The sequence below is a fragment of the Pseudonaja textilis genome, chromosome 13 (genome assembly GCF_049901715.1).
Source record: "Pseudonaja textilis isolate UNSWEBS1 chromosome 13, rPseTex1.2, whole genome shotgun sequence".
NCBI lineage: Eukaryota > Metazoa > Chordata > Lepidosauria > Squamata > Elapidae > Pseudonaja > Pseudonaja textilis.
In genome coordinates this window covers 11106857-11123847 of record NC_142002.1, presented here as the reverse complement: position 1 = coordinate 11123847, position 16991 = coordinate 11106857, and the positions used below count along the sequence as shown (strand labels likewise).

Below are 16991 nucleotides of genomic sequence, written 5' to 3'. Positions count from 1 at the left end.
AACTTAAGTGTGTTGCTTAGAGCCAGCTGCATTCAACCACAGCTCCTTCAATCTTCACCATGTGGACTATAGGCATTATACTCGCTAATGGTAGCCAACCCTGCTATTAAACATAGCCTACATATGCTAGGCTATTGCTTGCTTAATTATGGCTAACTGAATACATAATCTTGAATTAGGAGATTAAATCATAACACAGCGATAATTTGTTCAGTAAATAGGGATGCAGAATACAATGGAACTGGTTTTATAAAACTAGAAGCTAGGGTTGAGCAAAACTCATTTCCATAGTCCAGGAGCCTCTTTTGATCCGCTTCATTCTACACACATGGAACATTCTGTATTTTTCTCTAAACAGGGCATTCTGGCCGTTCCTGAAAATCTAAAGTAAATCTCCCTGAATAGCAAATTGCTTGCCATGTTTCAGATGGGAACAGCCTGATCCCTGAGCAACTGGATCACCCTGTTCTGGAGGGAAAATGGAATGTTTTGGGGGAAAATAGTATGCACCTCCTTCTCCAACATTTTTTTTGCACAATTATTTTACCTACCAGTCCCTACCCCACCCCCCACCCCAAAATCTTATATATAACCTCCAGCTGTGAAAAAGTGGACCACCCTATCATAAACTATGACTTACAACCCACAAAGGATGGGTGCACACAATACACTAAACCATATCAATTAAACAATCTACAAAAATGGCCCTCTTTTACAAATTAAGTGGCATCAATCATCATTGGCTAGGAAGGGAGATCATGTTATCAACAAGATTGATGGTTATCACCCAAGAACTGCACCGAGCTGCCTTCCGCCCACAGTGAAAGCAGCAGAAGAGGGATGCAAAAAACATTTTTTTCCCTGCACAGGACGATTCTTGCAGGAATTGCATCATCTTTGAAACATTTTCTTTTCTTTTCTTTTTGTTCTTCACATTTAGAACTGCATGCGCGGGCTCTTTTGCAATCTATGCAAATCTGCCCAGATTTATCTTGTCTGAACAAGGGCACCAAAATAGATGTCGGCTTAATAAATGCAGGTAGTCCTTGAGTTACAACAATTCAGCTCCACATTTCTGTTGCTAAGGGAAACATTTGTTAAGGGAGTTTTGCCCAGAGGTGGTATATTCAGCAGGTTCTGACCAGTTCTGGAGAACCAGTAGCAGAAATTATGAGTAGTTCGTAGAATTGGCAAATACCACCTCTGACTGGCCCTGCCTCCATCTATTCTCTGCCTCCCGAGTCCCACCTGATTGGCTGGGTCGTCTTTGGTTGCCTGCACAGGAGAACAGAGCTAGAAAGCAGGTTACTGGGATGGGGAGGGAAGGGGGATTTTGCAGTATCCTTCCCCTGCCATGCCCACCAAGCCACGCCCTCAGAACCGATAGTAAAAAAATATTGAATTCCACCACTGATTTTGCCCCTTTTTACGACCTTTCTTGCCATGGGTTATTAAGTGAATCACTCCAGTTGTTCAGTTAGTAAGACGGTTATAAGTGAATCTGGTTTCCCCAGTGACTTGGCTAGTCAGAAGCTCACCAAAAAGCGGATCCGGGACATGTCATAAATACAAACCACTTGCCAAACCACTGAATTTTGATCAGGTGGCCATGAGGATGCTGCAAGGGTCCTAACGGCTGTAAGCTACTTTTTACAGTGCCGTTGTAACTTTGAACGGTCACTAAATGAACAAATGTTGTAAGTCGAGGACTACCTGCAGCCCTATTTGTAAGAAAAAAAAGAACCCCCACCCAACCCACTCCTACGTGACAAATCAATGACTGCCTCATCTTTGGACTTCGAGGCTGGCTGTCTCTTTGCTTTGGCACCTCTCCAAGCCGAGGGGAGCCAGCGGTCCCTTCGCTCTCCGCCTCCCGGCGCTCAGGGACCTAGGAGAAAAGACCTCCGGGGTCCGCTCAGACCTTCCTCCGGGTTCGGGGCGCCTCCCCGAGGTCGGCCGAGGCGCGGCGGCGGCGTCTGCTGCTCTCGCAGTCCCATGGAGAGCTCGGAGGAGGAGGAGGAGGAAGGAGGAGCCGCCGCGAGCCCGGCAGACATGGCAGCCAATCTACACGCAGCCAAACGCGCCCTGCGAGCGGAGCTGAAGCGCCGCCTGGAAGGGCTGAGCGAAGCCGAGAAGCTGCGCCAGTCGCGCCTGCTGGCCGGCAAGGTGGGTGGGTGAGTCGGTGGGACGCTTTCTCCGGACGGTCGGTCCCCTCCAGTGGCCTTGTAGCCCAGCCCGGAGAACGCGAGGAAGTCCCCGGCGCTCGCACCGCGGACCTCTCCAAAAGCGGAAAGCCCGTGCGCCCACGCGCGCCTCGAAGCGGCGCCCGAAGGACTTGGCAGAGCCGCGGATTTCCCCCTCCCGACTGAGAACCCTCGTTCCCCCCCCTCCCCCCCCCACACACTTCCACCGCCCCATTCCGCCCCGAGGGCCTGGCCTGCCGAGGAAAACAGGGCAGCAGCCGGTGGGCGCGGAGGGGCTTTGGCAACGGGAGAAGAGGCAGCAGCCGGTGCTGCGCTCGCGGGTCTGGGGGGGACGGACTGAAGCTTTCTCCCAGAGCGGAAATTCAGGGCAAAGAATTCTGGCGCTCTGCAGCGGTTGCCAGCTCCTACTCTGAAGCAAGGCTCGGCTTGCAGCCAAGGTGTTTCGCATTCAGCGAGGGAAAGAAGGAAGCCGAAACTGGCCCGGGAAATCACAGGCTGGAAGTTGGTCGCTTTCGGTGGTGTCCCCAACGCCCACGGCAAGCAAACCCCGTGGTACAGTAACCATTAAGCAGACGGAGCACGTGCTTAGGGATCAGGCCCAAAGGGGGCACCACACAAAGTTGAGAAAGAAAGAAAAACCAATGAAGATTTGTAAAAAAAGAAAAGAAAAAGATCTTGTATGTACAAAGGAGAGGGGACACCAAGATTTGTCAGTGCTTAGGGCACCAGTGAGCCTTAATCCGCCACTGAGCAAACCACACTGTAGCTCTGAGCATTGAGAGCAAGGGTCTTCAAACTTGGCAAGTTTTAAGACTTGTGGACTTCAACTCCCAGAATTCCTGAGCTAACATGACTGGAGGAGGAATTCTGGGAGTTGAAGTCCACAAGTCTTAAAGCTAAAGACCCCCTGATTTCTTTCTATCTATCTATCTATCTATCTATCTATCTATCTATCTATCTATCTATCTATCTATCTATCTATCTATCTATCTATCTTCATCATCATCATCATCATCTCTAATCAATATCTATCTGTTAATCATCTATCTATATCTATCTATATATCCTGTCTCTATAACATCTATAGCTCTGTCTATCTGTATCTATTATCTATCTATCCTATCTATCATCTGTCTCTCTAATCAATATAATCATCTATATCAAGGGTGTTCAAACTTGGCAAGTTTAAGACTTGAGAACTTCAATTCCCAGAATTCCTGAGCTAACATGACTGGAGGAGGAATTCTGGGAGTTGAAGTCCACAAGTCTTAAAGCTGTCACGTTTGAAGACCCCTGATTGAGAGGAATCTAGCACATGCTGTCACTGTCTGCGTTTGCGGGGGAGGGTGAAACAACACAGCATTGACCAAGTCAAGTGTCACCTCTTTCTGTAGGGGGGTTGTGTTCTGTTTCACCTGTGTGACCATTGCTTTGCAGAACTCTTAACATGAGCTTCGAGTTGTCTTCTCAACTTCTTTTATAATGGGTCTTGGGGGCCCTAACGGATGAAAGTCAGAGGTGATAAGGGGTCCGGAGGCTAAATTATATGACGAGCGATTGAGGGAACTAGATGTGTTTTAGCCTATGAGTATCTCAAAGCTGCTTTTTCAAGAGGCAACTTGGACTTTCTGGCTTTTCTTTGAAGACGCTTTGCTTCTTGGAAACTTCTTGGATGAGAAATGAAGCGTCTTCAAAGAATATTAAGGAAGTCCAGTTGCCTCTTGAAAAAGCACCTTTGGGACAATCATGACCTGATGGATGACTGAGAATCTCCATAGACATTTAGCTTATGAGTGATTGGGGGAGTTGGGTTTATTTAGCCTATTGAAGAGAAGGATTAGGGGGGCGTGAGACCTGGTCTTTCAGTGCTTGCAGGACTGTCACAGAGGGGATTGACTCATTCTCCAAAGCTCCAGAGGGCATGACCTGACAAGAAATAATGGGTGGAAGACAGTGGTGGATTCAATTTTTTTAACTACTGGTTCTGTGGGCATGGTGGGGGCGTGGCGTGGCTTGGTGGGTGTGGCTTGGTGGGCGTGGCAGGGGAAGGATACTGTAAAATCCCATTCCCTCCCCACCCCACTAACCTGCTTTCTAGCTCCGTTCTCCTGTGCAGGGCAACGAAAGGAGACCCAGCCAATCAGCTGAGACTCAATGGGAGGCAGAGAAGAGATGGGGTTGGCGGGACCAGTCAGAGGTGGGATTTGCTGGTTCCCCGAACTACTCAAAATTTCCACTACCGGTTCTCTGGAACTGGTCAGAACCTGCTGAATACCACCTCTGGTGGAAGACCATTAAAGAGAGATCCAACCTAGAACTAAGGAGAAATTTTCTGACAGTGAGAACAGTTATTCAGTGGAACAATTTGCCTCCTGGAGTTGTGGGTGCTTCAGCACTGGAAGTTTTCAATGATAGATCGAACAATATTTTACTGGAATGGTATAAAGTCTCCTGCTTTGAACTAGACAAGAATTCCACTGGACTAGAGTTAGATAGAAGACCTCCTTCCAGCCCTATGATTCTGCGTATGGCTGAATTCAGTTTGTTTTATACTTGTCATGCAATTAGTTCCATCTGAGAAATGATGCTAAGGGAAAAATTTATCCTTCATTCTGAAAATGAAAGTCCGGGAATTTTTTTTTTTCTGTTTTCATTGAGAAAGTGACAAAGGGGATATGAAATTGAGAAGCTTTGGCTTTCCTGTAAGACTAGATGTGAAATTGACTCAAATAGGCAAGTGGTAAGCAGACCCTGCTAGTGGGAAGAGCCAGTTCACCCAGCTTATTTTCGTGCAAGGAATCACAGATCAGGAAAGATTGTTCTGCTTCAAACAATAACAAAAACTATATAATGTGTGGGAATGAAGGAACAATAATCTGAAGTGTATACATTTGTGAGTAGAAAAATGACATCCCTCCCAAATCAACCATCGATTATATTCGGCAGCTTCACAAAAATCAGAATCAACAGTGAACTTCCTGAAACAGGCTTGTACACTTACAAACTGTTAGCATGCCGACAGCAGGAATGATTTTTATACTGGGTAATTTCTAATTTTAAATTATGTTTTCTTGAACATCTGGCTCACCCTGCCTGCTAATAAAATGGAATGGCGCACAACGCCCATATGAAGATACATGCAAAGGTAGAAATATGGATTAGGCAAAACCTGGCTCAAACATAGTAACTGTGAGAGGGACCTTGGAGTCCCAGTGGAGAAACAAATAAACATGAGAGAGCCAGCAGTGTATAGAAGCAGCCCCAAAAGCTAATACAATCCTTGGTTGTACTAACAGAGGCATAGAATCAAAATCACCCTGAAGTATTAGTACCATTTTATAAAGACTTAGTAAGGCCACACCTGGAATACTGCATCCAGTTTTGGTCATCACATTGCAAAAAAAGATGTTGAGACTCTGGAAAAAGTTCGGAGAAGAGCAACTAAGATGATTAAAGTTCTGGAGACAAAAATGTATGAAGAACACTGGATTTGGGTTTGGCTAGTCTAGCGAAAAGAAGGACTAGGGGTGAAGTGATAGCAATATTCCAATATTTAAGGGGCTGCCACAAAGAAGAGGGGGTCAACTTATTTTCCAAAGCACCAGAAGACAAGACAAGGAACAATGGATGAAAACTAATCAAGGAGAGAAGCAACCTGGAATTAAGGAGAAACAATTAAACCCATGGAACAGCTTGCCTTCAGAAGTTATGGTTGGAGGTTTTAAAGAAGAGTAGTAAGGTCTCCTGCTTATGTAAATGGTTGGACTAGAAGACCTCCAAGGTTCCCTCCAGCTCTATTCTGATTGATTGATTGATTGATTGAAGATGAGGCTATATTCTAATATATTTCCAGTTAAATCAGTGTTATTTAGGTACAGGATATTCTGTATTCCGTATTATCGCCCTTGGTGAATTATTTAAAAATGGCCACTTCTATACCACTGAAGCCCTGAAAATCATACTGGAAAGTGTATTGTCAAAACTTAAAATACTCTCATCATTACAGATCAACAGAATTAATGAATAATCAGAGCATGCAAATAAGTAGGACTTCAGTCATCAAAACAAACATTCATCAAATAAAAGTAGCCGATCATTAATTCAACGGCAGCAGGAAAGTCAATCCAGCATGATTATTCTGCTGAATATCTGAAAAAAATGAATATTTCAAGGAGAAAAATACCAGCAAAATAAATGCTCTCTCTTCTTCCTTGAACCTTTCAATTGCCTACCATTTGAGTGGTTGGATAATTTCCCAGCATGTTTTAATCTATTTTATCATAATGATTGATAGCTCTATCGTACGTATAAACATCTCTCGGGTATGTTGCAGCATTGAAGCACCCAGTAGAAATCCGAGAGCCGGGACTTCCGGCTTGTGGTGCTTCGGTGCAGGCAGGAATCCGTGACTGTGCAGGGTTTCTGCCTGTGTTCACTGCCTGAGTGCCTCGAGCCATTTGGCTTCGGGGCTAAGCCACCTTTGTAGAAGGTGGTGAAGACTGGGGGGTTCTGGCAGGGACGAGAGACATCGCATCTCTCTTCCCTAGTCGGCTAAATCTCCCTCTCCGATGGCAGCTGAATGGCGGTCTCTAATGGCCGCCATTTAGAAGAGCTCAGCCGGGAAAAGGAAGTGCTGGAGGGGTTTGTGAAATAATGAAAGTGATTTTGCTGACCGGGACAAAGGAACAGTGAAAGTATCCTGGTATTTAACACCTACTAAAGACACATTGTTCCCAGGCTGAGTAAGCAGCAAATGGATATCAAAGGGAAAACTTTTTTTCTTTTCACTCTCCTTCCAAACGGAACAGCTTTGAGAGAAATCGGAAACCCGCATTGAAGGTATGCTAAATGCTAAAGACTATGCTAATGCCAAAGGGATATGGATTTCTAAATATTTAAAGAAAATTTTTTCTTCTGCTGTGAGTGGGAAGGGAGAGGAAAAAAATTGAAGTAGAAGTTGAAAATAAGGAGCAGACTGCCTAGAATTTTAAAGAGCCATTTGAACATTAATAAGACTTCAAAAGACATATTATAATTGGAATTTTGTGATTTAATAGCAACCCCAGAAAAAGAAATGGAAGAAGGGAAAAAGTGCTAAATGAAATAGTCTATCTGGATTGTTTGGTGACTTTGCATCTTTTGGGAAACTTTTTTTCTTTGTTTAAAAACACTCAGGTGGTTGTTTTGGGAAAATTTTTTCCTCTTTATAATGGCACCACTTTTGGATGAATTTAAAACTGAATATCTAAAATATAAAAAGGAAGAACAAAACTGGAAAGATACCTTGGACATTCTTTTTCAATCTTTAGAAATGGCAGTGCATTCCTATGGAGAATTGATTGCGCAGCAGGATAATTGGGACAAAGAAGGAACTATTTTTGATGAGCATGTGACTCTATTGGGGGAGAAGAAGGAGGAAGAGGAAAAGGAAAAAGGGATTTTAAAACCTAAAAAAACAACCAAAAAAGATAAAAATGAGTTGAAGGGTGGATATGAGGTTAGAAAACAACAGGAAGGGGGAAAGCACAAGAAGAAAAGGGAGGTGGAAAGACAAAGGGGTAAACAGGGTAAGGAAAAGAATAAGCAAGGGAGAAAAGAAGGGGTGAGAAGTCTCAACGATGGGAAGCAAGATTTGAAGAAACAAAATTTATTTAGAGACAATGGGTAAATTTAATTGAAAAAGGGATTCTGTAAGGTACATAAGATTGTGTTATTATAGGCATTTATAGAATAAGATATAAATATATAAATAAGTATCAATAGGTATGATTAAAATGGTTTTGACAGGGGTACTACCTATATTATATATCTATAAATTTGTTTGTTATTGTCGTTCTTTCTTTTTTCTTTCTCTCTTTATATAATATATTGTGTGACTTTAGGATGTGCTAAACAGAATCCCAATACAAGTTATGTGTGATATTAAGTATTATTAGGTTAGGGGAAAGAGTTAAAGGCGTCATACTCTAATTAGTATACAGGAGAGGTTTTGTTTAAAGAGAAAAAATGAATGGATAGTTGAGAACAGACAAAGAATGTTAAGTATTATGACTTGAACTGAGATAAGTAGAATAAAACTAAGAGAGTTAAAAAAAGGAAGAAGCTATATAGAAAATGGAAAATGGTAATAAGATATGGAATGATATATAAAAGGAACATGATTTTTGAAGAGGTGTCTGTACGATGAGTTTTAACCCGGGATCAAGCAACTTTCAGAAAAGATGTTTTATGTTTTTATGTTTTATGTCTTGTTTGTTTTTGTATTGGAAGAGAATAATGAAAATGTATAAGACAGATGGATATAAAAAAATGTATACAATCTAAAGTTAAAGAGATATAATTTGAATAAATAGAAGGAAAGGAAGTAATAAAGAGAAGTTTGGGATAAGATATGAAGATGAACAGATAAGGTAAATATATATATCAAATTGTGCTTGTTTGGAAATGTGATAACTTGGAATAATTCTGTCTTTAAATAAGATGTTGTATTGGCTTTTTAAGAAAAAAAATTCTTATGTCATTATATTTTATGTTTTGTTTGTCTGTGTATTGTTTTGGAAAATCAATAAAATTTGTTCAAAAAAAAAAGAAATCCGAGGGCCAAGTGCACTTGGAAAATAGTATGCATTATAAGAAATCTTACGAATGTTGACTTTCCTCACAATGAGGAATGTAAATCATTTGATTTACTCCCCACTGTCCTGCTCAAACCAACTTTCAAAGTAGCTCAGAAAATTAAAAGCATACCAAAACTTAACAAACTCAATGCCAAGAATTCATTGAAGAAGAATTTAGAGATTTCATGAATGTTAGGAGAATGGGGGCTAGATAAAGACCTTGCAGGAATGTAATTGGTTGTTATTGCTATTTGAAAAAGTACAATACCAGAGTTAGCTGGGACCTTGGAGGTCTTCTAGTCCAACCCCCTGCTCTGGCAGAAAACCCTATACCATTTCAGACAAATGGTTATCCAATCTCTTCTTAAAAAACTTCCAGTGTTGGAGCATTTACAACTTCTGGAGGCAAGTTGTTCCACTGGTTAATTGTTCTAACTGAGGAAATTTCTCCTTAGTTCTTGGTTGCTTCTCTCCTTGTCCTGCCCTCAGGTGCTTTGGAGAATAGCTTGACTCCCTCTTCTTTGTGGCAGCCTTTGAGATATTGGAACATGTCTCCTCATGTCTCCTCTAGTACTTCTTTTCATTAAACATACTCAATTCCAACAACCATTCGTACATGTTTTAGTCTCTAATCAGGTAATCATCTTTGTTGTTCTTCTTTGCAATCTTTCTAGAATTTCAAGATCTTTCCTGAGTTGTGATTCTTTGGAGTTACAAGAATAAGGGCACCTTAGAATCAGCATCACATTTTAAAAAACGTTTTCAATTATTTTAATGGTATACCTGGATGTTGTAATCTGCCCTGAATCTGTTACACTCTTTGAAAATGCCATAATACATTGAAATAATAATAACAATAACAATAGTAATAGAACCCTAAGCGCTATTGCTATTAATCCATCATAGCTGTTTTACACAATGAAAGCAGCAAATCTTTTGATATTATCACTCTGTTGCCTTTTAATATCTAATGACTATAGGCTTTCACAGTTTAAGAACTGATATTATATTGTAATTTAGGCTGTGTTGTGTTTTGTTTATGTGCTGCAGACTGGATGCCAAGTTATTATTTAGTGTAGATTTGATTTGTTATTATTATTTTATTCTGGGAATTTTAACTGGGTACAGGGAGTCCTCAACTTGCAACAGTTCATTTAGCAACTGTTCAAAAGTTACAACAGCACTGAAAAAAAGTGACATGACTGTTTTTCACGCTTATGACCATTGGCCCACAGGATCAAAAATCAAACGCTTGGCAACTGACTCACGTTTATGACAATTGGAGTGTCATGTGATCCTCTTTTACGACAAGCAGAGTCAATGGAGAAGCCAGATTCATTTAACAACTGTTCTGACCCACACCCTTTTCCAACAAATCAAGCACAATCCAAAGGGATCAGAAACCTTTTAATGCTTCTGCAAAAAAATTCGCTGTGATAAGCACAAGCCTTGCCAAACTGTGCGAGACTTGCCAAAAGATAACAGACAAGAAATAATTTGCAATACAAGAATCTTCAAATACAAACTCAGTATACTAGAATGTCCATGAGGCTGGAGTTTCAAAACGTCTTTGTCTTCTGCAAAGAGCATTCATTTCACAGCTGTCTTTTATCTTCTTAAATAAGGGGCATTACCTTCCAGCCTTACTCCTGAGTCGCCTGTGCTGCTGTAATTGTTCTTTCCTACGAGCAATCCTGTGCACACACGCACTTGGCACAGGCTCCTTGGGAACCTCCTCATCGCTGCTGCCAGCCCCCGCAATCTTTGAAGGCAGCAGCCCACTCCCTAATGGTCCTGGCCCCTCATCTGAGTCCTCACTCTCCTGCACCTGCTGCCGGCTAACCACAACAACAACCATGTTATTAACTTAACCACTGCAGTGATTCCCTTATGGCAAGAAAGTTCGTAGAATGGGGACAACCTCACTTAATGTCTCACTTAAGCAATAGAAATTTTGGGCTCAATTATGCTCATAAGTGGAGGACAGCCTGTCTCTTGAGTGTTTTTAACTTGTCCTGGTCTTTGGCTGTAATAAAAATTGACTTGACTTGAGATTCATTCCTAAATCTGATTGCGGATTCTCCTTTCCCCCAAACAGGTGATGGTGCATCCTTGCTACCTGTCTTCCCGGCGCATTGCAGTCTTTCTGAGCATGCCAGATGAGGTCCAGACCAACGAAATCATTAAAGACATTTTTCAAAAAGGCAAGGAGTGTTTTATTCCATGGTACAAGCCCCAAAGCAGCCACATGGACATGGTCAAGCTAGCTTCCTATGAAGAAATTGCCTCGCTTCCTCTGACATCCTGGAATATCCATCAACCAGCTGAAGACGATAGGCGGGAAGATGCATTGGCAACAGCAGGTAAGTTTGGAATTGTGACATGGAATTGTGATACCAGTAGGATGTGGCTTATCTATCTATATAAAAGCAAAAGACCACTCACACATCATTACAAAATCTCCAGAACCATAAAGCCTACAAACTTGAAATTTGGCACATATGTTCCTCTTGCTGCTCTTCTAGGTGCTCACTAAGGAAAGATTTTTCAAAATGACCATCAGAGCATTAGTATTTCATATGCTATTATTATTATTAACACGCTCTGATGCTAAGGAGTTCTACTCCCACTCACCACCTGAAAAGAAATCTGTTCCAAATCCAAAACACAGGCAGAGGAGAGGAGTTTTAGTTCCAGTTTTAGTTTCACAGCAGCAACCAGCTTTAGTCCAGAACAGTTGAGCTAGGCCATGCCCAGGCTCCTTGCTGTCTCCTCTCATAGCAAATACTGCTTCAGTTTCCAAACAGCCCTCATCTCTCTCTCATACTGACAGGATGCTAGCCAGATGAATACCAATGGATGCTGGTAGGCAGAGGCATAATTCCTCCCCTCCTTATTTTCCTCCCCAAAAACTAAGCCCAACCACATAGTTTTGTAGCGAAGCACAGGTATGAAGCTAATATCTTGATACAAGTGGGACAAAAGCAGCCATCCATTTGCATGCACTAAGTCTTCACCCTCTTAGCAATACCTCAACTCATTTAGTAACCATTTGAAGTTACAATGGCGCTGAATTGTCCCAAAAGTACTTTTTTTTCCCCCAAGAGGTAACTGGACTTTCTGGTTTTCCTTCGAAGACGTTTTCGCTTCTCATCCAAGAAGCTTCTTCAGCTCTGACTGGATGGTGGGGAATGGAAGGATTAATCTTCCTGGCAGTCAGAGCTGAAGAAGCTTCTTGGATGAGAAGTGAAAACGTCTTCGAAGAAAAACCAGAAAATCCAGTTGCATCTTGGGGGTGGGGAAGCACCTTTGGGACAACCATGCCCTGGAGGACGGAGAATCTCCATAGACAACGGCACTGAAAAATACTTACGACCATTTCCCCACACTTACGACTGTTGCAGAATTCTCACAGTCACATGATCAAAACTCAAACACTTGTTGACTGACTCATGATGGTTGCAGTGTCTTAGGATCATTCGATCCCTTTTTGCAAACTTCGGACAAGCCAAGTCAACGGGAAGCCAGTGTCAGCTTTGGAAACCATATTGAGGCCAGATGCTCCCACGCTGCCACATTTTGAGCCTGGGAAAGTGGGAGGGGGGAATTTCTTGGAGTGTAAATGTAGTTAGACATAACAACATTATTTTTCTAATTCAAGGTCATGTTATTGTGCACATAAGTGAGGGGAAGTCTCAAGTTGGGACAGATGATGATTGGGGCATGTGATGTGATGTGTAAGGGGGCATGCATAAGTGCACAATCGTGCCTACCACCCCTGTCCTATTGTCCCCATTTATTCATACCTATTTCCTGTATTCTTACTCATGTTTATACTTATTCCTATTATCTTGTAAGCGACTGACAAATCAAATAAATAAATACATAAATAAAATCTAGGTGATAAAATGGTGCGAAACTCACTTAATAATGGTCTTGCTTAAATTTTGGGCTCAATTACGTAAGTCAAAGACTACCTGTATTGCTTTTTGTCTGTTTTAATTCCCCAACCTTTTCTGTGAATTTCACATAGTCTTTTGGGGTGGTTTCTTACACATCACCCAACAACAGGCAAAATGCTAGAATGCTGGGATAATCATGGGCCTGCCCACCCCTTGTTACACTCAAGCCTTGGTAAATACTTGTTGCGTCCATGACTATTTTTCTACATAAAGCATGAGAGGGCTGCCACTAATTGGGGAGAAGGTGCCTGCCAGGCAATGCCTCTGAGTCTGAACAAAAGCAGCAGGTCATGTTACAATGAACTAGGGGATTACAAACCTTGGCAAACTCCTTAGCAAATACTTGGCAGAGAAAAGCAAGAATTCCTGTCTGTAGCAGTTCAGCATTCCCTCATAATCAATGCTGGGCTTGTTTCTAGTGTCAGCTTTAGAAGCCATATTGAGACCAGATGCTCCCACGCTGCCACATTTTGAGCCTGGGAAAGTGGGAGGGGGGGAATTTCTTGGAGTGTATGTAGTTAGACATAACAACATTCTTTTTCTAATTCAAGGTCATGTTATTTGGCACATAAGTGAGAGGAAGTCTCAGTTTGGGATGGATGGTGATTGGGCATGCGATGTGATGATGGGTGCAGGGTGTGGATTTGTAGTTTTTACTTATTGCAAGGAAGCCTGGAACTTTCAGATGCAGGATTCCCCAGTTGTGCCAGTTTACTATCCAAAATAAAAAGAACTTTTGAGAAGATGTCTGTCTCAGAATTAATTGGTTGGAGTGGAGGTTTGCTGGAATACTTGTGTTACTAACTTAACAACAGCCGCGATTCACTTAAAATATGTGGCAAGAAAAGTAAAATTCACTTAACCAGTGTCTCACTTAGCAGCAGACGTTTTGAGGTTCAGTTGTGGTTGTAAGTTGAGGACCAGCTGTATATAATCTGTGCTTTTTTAAAAAAAATCAAATGGAATGAGTAGTGTTTAGATCAATTTGATGATTTGAAGATGCTTTGGAGAGTCAAATAGTCCAATTGGACCAATCCAGTGATTCTTAGTGGAGCCAATTTTCCCCCCTGCAGTAAACACTTAATAACCATCCTAATTCAAACAGAGCCATAGTTTATTCAGTTATCTAGTTTCTAGATTCATTTGACATGCTGAATTATCAAAGAATGGGAGAGAGTGGTCTGATGCAGCAAAGGCACTGCTTTGGCTTCTGGGGTTGGACTAGATGACCTACAAGGTCCATTCCAACTATGTTAATCTGTTAAATGTTATTTTCGTACCAGGCTAAAATGGGATAAGCTGCTTTGTGAGTAATGAATTGTGTGGTTATATTGTGGAGATTCTGACTTGGAGATTAAAATCTGCAAAGTTGGTGGAATATTAAGGAATAAATGGCAGAGTAAAATTGGCCTGTTTTTATTGGGACATAGGCAACTTAACTGAACTTTGCAAACCATTTGCAGTTTCCCCCTCCTTTCAGAAATAGTTGAGTAAATGCATCCTAGGACCAGCAGATGGCAGGATAGAATGCATTAAGAAATGAGACAGAATGAGATTCCACCCCCCCTTCCCATTACTGCCCAGGTATGATACAACCTTTCTCCCTGTGGAAGAATTTGTCTCCGGCCCTGAAAAGCAAGCTGGGGAAGGGGGGCATCTCACATTTTAAGAAAAAACTCCCATGCCCTAAATGTCTCTAAATATTACCTTCTCCTAATGGTATCTTATGATTACATTACTTTGTTGTTTGTATGTATACTGAGAGCTTATGCACCAGAGACAAATTCCTTGTGTATCCAATCCCACTTGACCGATAAAGAATATTTTGTTCCATTCTTATTCCACTCCATTAATCTATTGTGTTGTTTTTATCCCTCCTGCCTTCTGAACTAAACAAAACTTTGTTATTATCAATATTGCAGTTAGTAAAGGCACTTATGTCCACCTGGGTTTTTTCTTTGGACAGGTGCTGAAAGCTCATGGAACTACCATGAATGCCAGTAAGATGAGCACAAAATAAGATTGATTGATTGGATTCATTCATTCAATCAAAAATCATTTATAAAATGTACTGGCTGCCCATTTTATCACAGGGTAACTCTGTGGTAAGCTACAGAGTGAGCTTCCGTAATGTTCTGGAATAAAGAGAGAATACCTTTATTGTCATTGCATTCCACGAATACAATGAAATTTGAAAGTTACTCCAGCACAGTGCCCCAAACACCACATCACAATTAAAATAAAGAGAATAATAATAATAATAATAATAATAATAATAATAATAATAATAATAATAATAATAATAATAATAATAATAATATAAAAGATCCAAGGAAAAGTAGATAAGGAAAAGACCTGGTTATGGCTGACCAACAGAACACTGAAGAAAGAAAGAGATGGCCTGATTCTTGCAGCCCAAGAACAAGCCATCAGAATGAATGTAATCAAAGCCAGAATAGAAAAATCGGCTGATGACTCCAAATGCAGACTCTGCAAAGAAGCAGATGAAACCATTGATCACATACTGAGCTGTTGCAAGACAATAGTTCAGACTGACCACAAACAACATCACAACACAGTCATTCAGATGGTCCACTGGAACTTGTGTCACAACTACCATCTGCCTGCAAAGAACTGGTGGGATCATAAGACTGAAAAAGTGGTCAAAAATGAGCATGCAAAACTTCTGTGGGACTGCCGAATACAGACTGACAAAGTTCTGGAACACAATACCCCAGATATCACGATTATTGAGAGAGAAAAAGTGTGGATCGTCGACATTGCCATACCTGGTGACAGCAGAATCGACAAGAAACAACTTGAAAAAATACCAGATATCAAGACTTGAGAATCAAACTGCAGAGACTCTGGCATAAACCAGTGCAGGTGGTTCCAGTGGTACTTGGCACACTGGGTGCTGTGCCCGAAGACCTAGGCAAGCACTTAAAAACAATTGGCGCTGACAAGATCACCATTGGTCAGCTGCAGAAAGCCACCTTACTGGGATCTGCTCGTATAATCCACCAATACATCACGCAATCCTAAACACTTGGGAAGTGTTCGACTAGTGATTTGTGATATGAAACCTAGCATGGTTATCTCGTCTGCTGTGTATACTGTCATTTTTGTATACAACAACAACAACAACAACAACAACAACAACAATAATAATAATAATAATAATAATAATAAACCTAGTCTAAAACCTATCTAAAACTTTTAGTAAGTTAAATAGTTTAAAAATGCCACTATATACATAGGACTAAATCACAAATGCACTGTTTGATTCAAGACAATTATTGCCTTGGAAAAGAAACTGTTTCTCAGTCTATTAGTCCTCATTTTAAGACACCTATAACGTCTCCCTGATAGTAACAGTTCGAAATATGAATGTCCAAGATGAGAACGGTCTGTGGAGACTTTTTGTGCTCTAGAGAGGAGTCTGATCTTTGCAATCTCTTCCAGAGAAGAAAGTGATTATTTTTTTGTGCTGTGTTTATAACTCCCTGGAGCATCTTCTTATCCACTGCAGAGCATCCAGTCTACCACACCGTTACACAGTATGCCAAAATGCTCTCGATGGTAGAACAGTAAAAAGTAACCAGCAACTTCTCACCTAGACCACTACATATCTCTCCACAACAACCACAACATCTCTCTGTAGAAACATTTTGAATTTCTTTCTTTTTTTCTTCTGTTCAGTCCTGTCCAATTCTTGAACACTGCCTGGAAAAAGGCCCTGCAGTTTTCTTGGCATGGTTTTTCAGCAGTAGTAACCCATTGCCTCCTACCTAGGGCTGAGAGAAAGTGACTGGCCCAAAACCACCCAGCTGACTTTGTAGCTAAGAACTCACAACCTCCCAGTTTCTAGCCTGATGCCTTAACCGCAACACCAAACTGGTTCTTAAACATCTATCCGAATTGGAGGTTTGAAATGCAGAACTGATGAGACAAATTTGTGTGGAAGCTGTGCTTTATGATTTGCAAAACCTGGGAGAGCTGAGCAGGGGTTGTGTGTTTGGTTTGGTTTTGGTTTGCTCCAATTCCTTTTCCAAAATATTCAGAGTGATGTTTACTAAAAGCTATATCCCTATGTTTATTAAACAGAGGACTCTGTTTAAATCTAGTTTGGCTTGATAGTTACATTTTGGCTTTTGGCAGCTGCTCCATATGTACCATGTCACAAAACTGGTATTATTCCTGAAGGG

General features: G+C 41.4%; 1 protein-coding gene across 3 annotated transcripts in view; it reads left to right on the top strand.

Moving 5' to 3' along the window:
* Positions 1-1823: 1823 nt before the first annotated feature.
* MTHFS (methenyltetrahydrofolate synthetase) overlaps positions 1824-16991 on the top strand; it is a 73220-nt gene continuing 58052 nt past the window's right edge. The window contains exons 1-2 of one of the 3 annotated variants that reach the window (XM_087941375.1): positions 1824-2166; positions 10920-11184. In XM_087941375.1, coding sequence (XP_087797501.1) covers positions 1996-2166; positions 10920-11184 — 436 coding nt within the window. In that variant the 5' untranslated portion in view covers positions 1824-1995. Of the gene's footprint in view, positions 2882-10919; positions 11185-16991 lie in introns of all 3 variants that reach the window. The other 2 variants (XM_026709887.2, XM_087941376.1) reach the window with 2 other exon arrangements.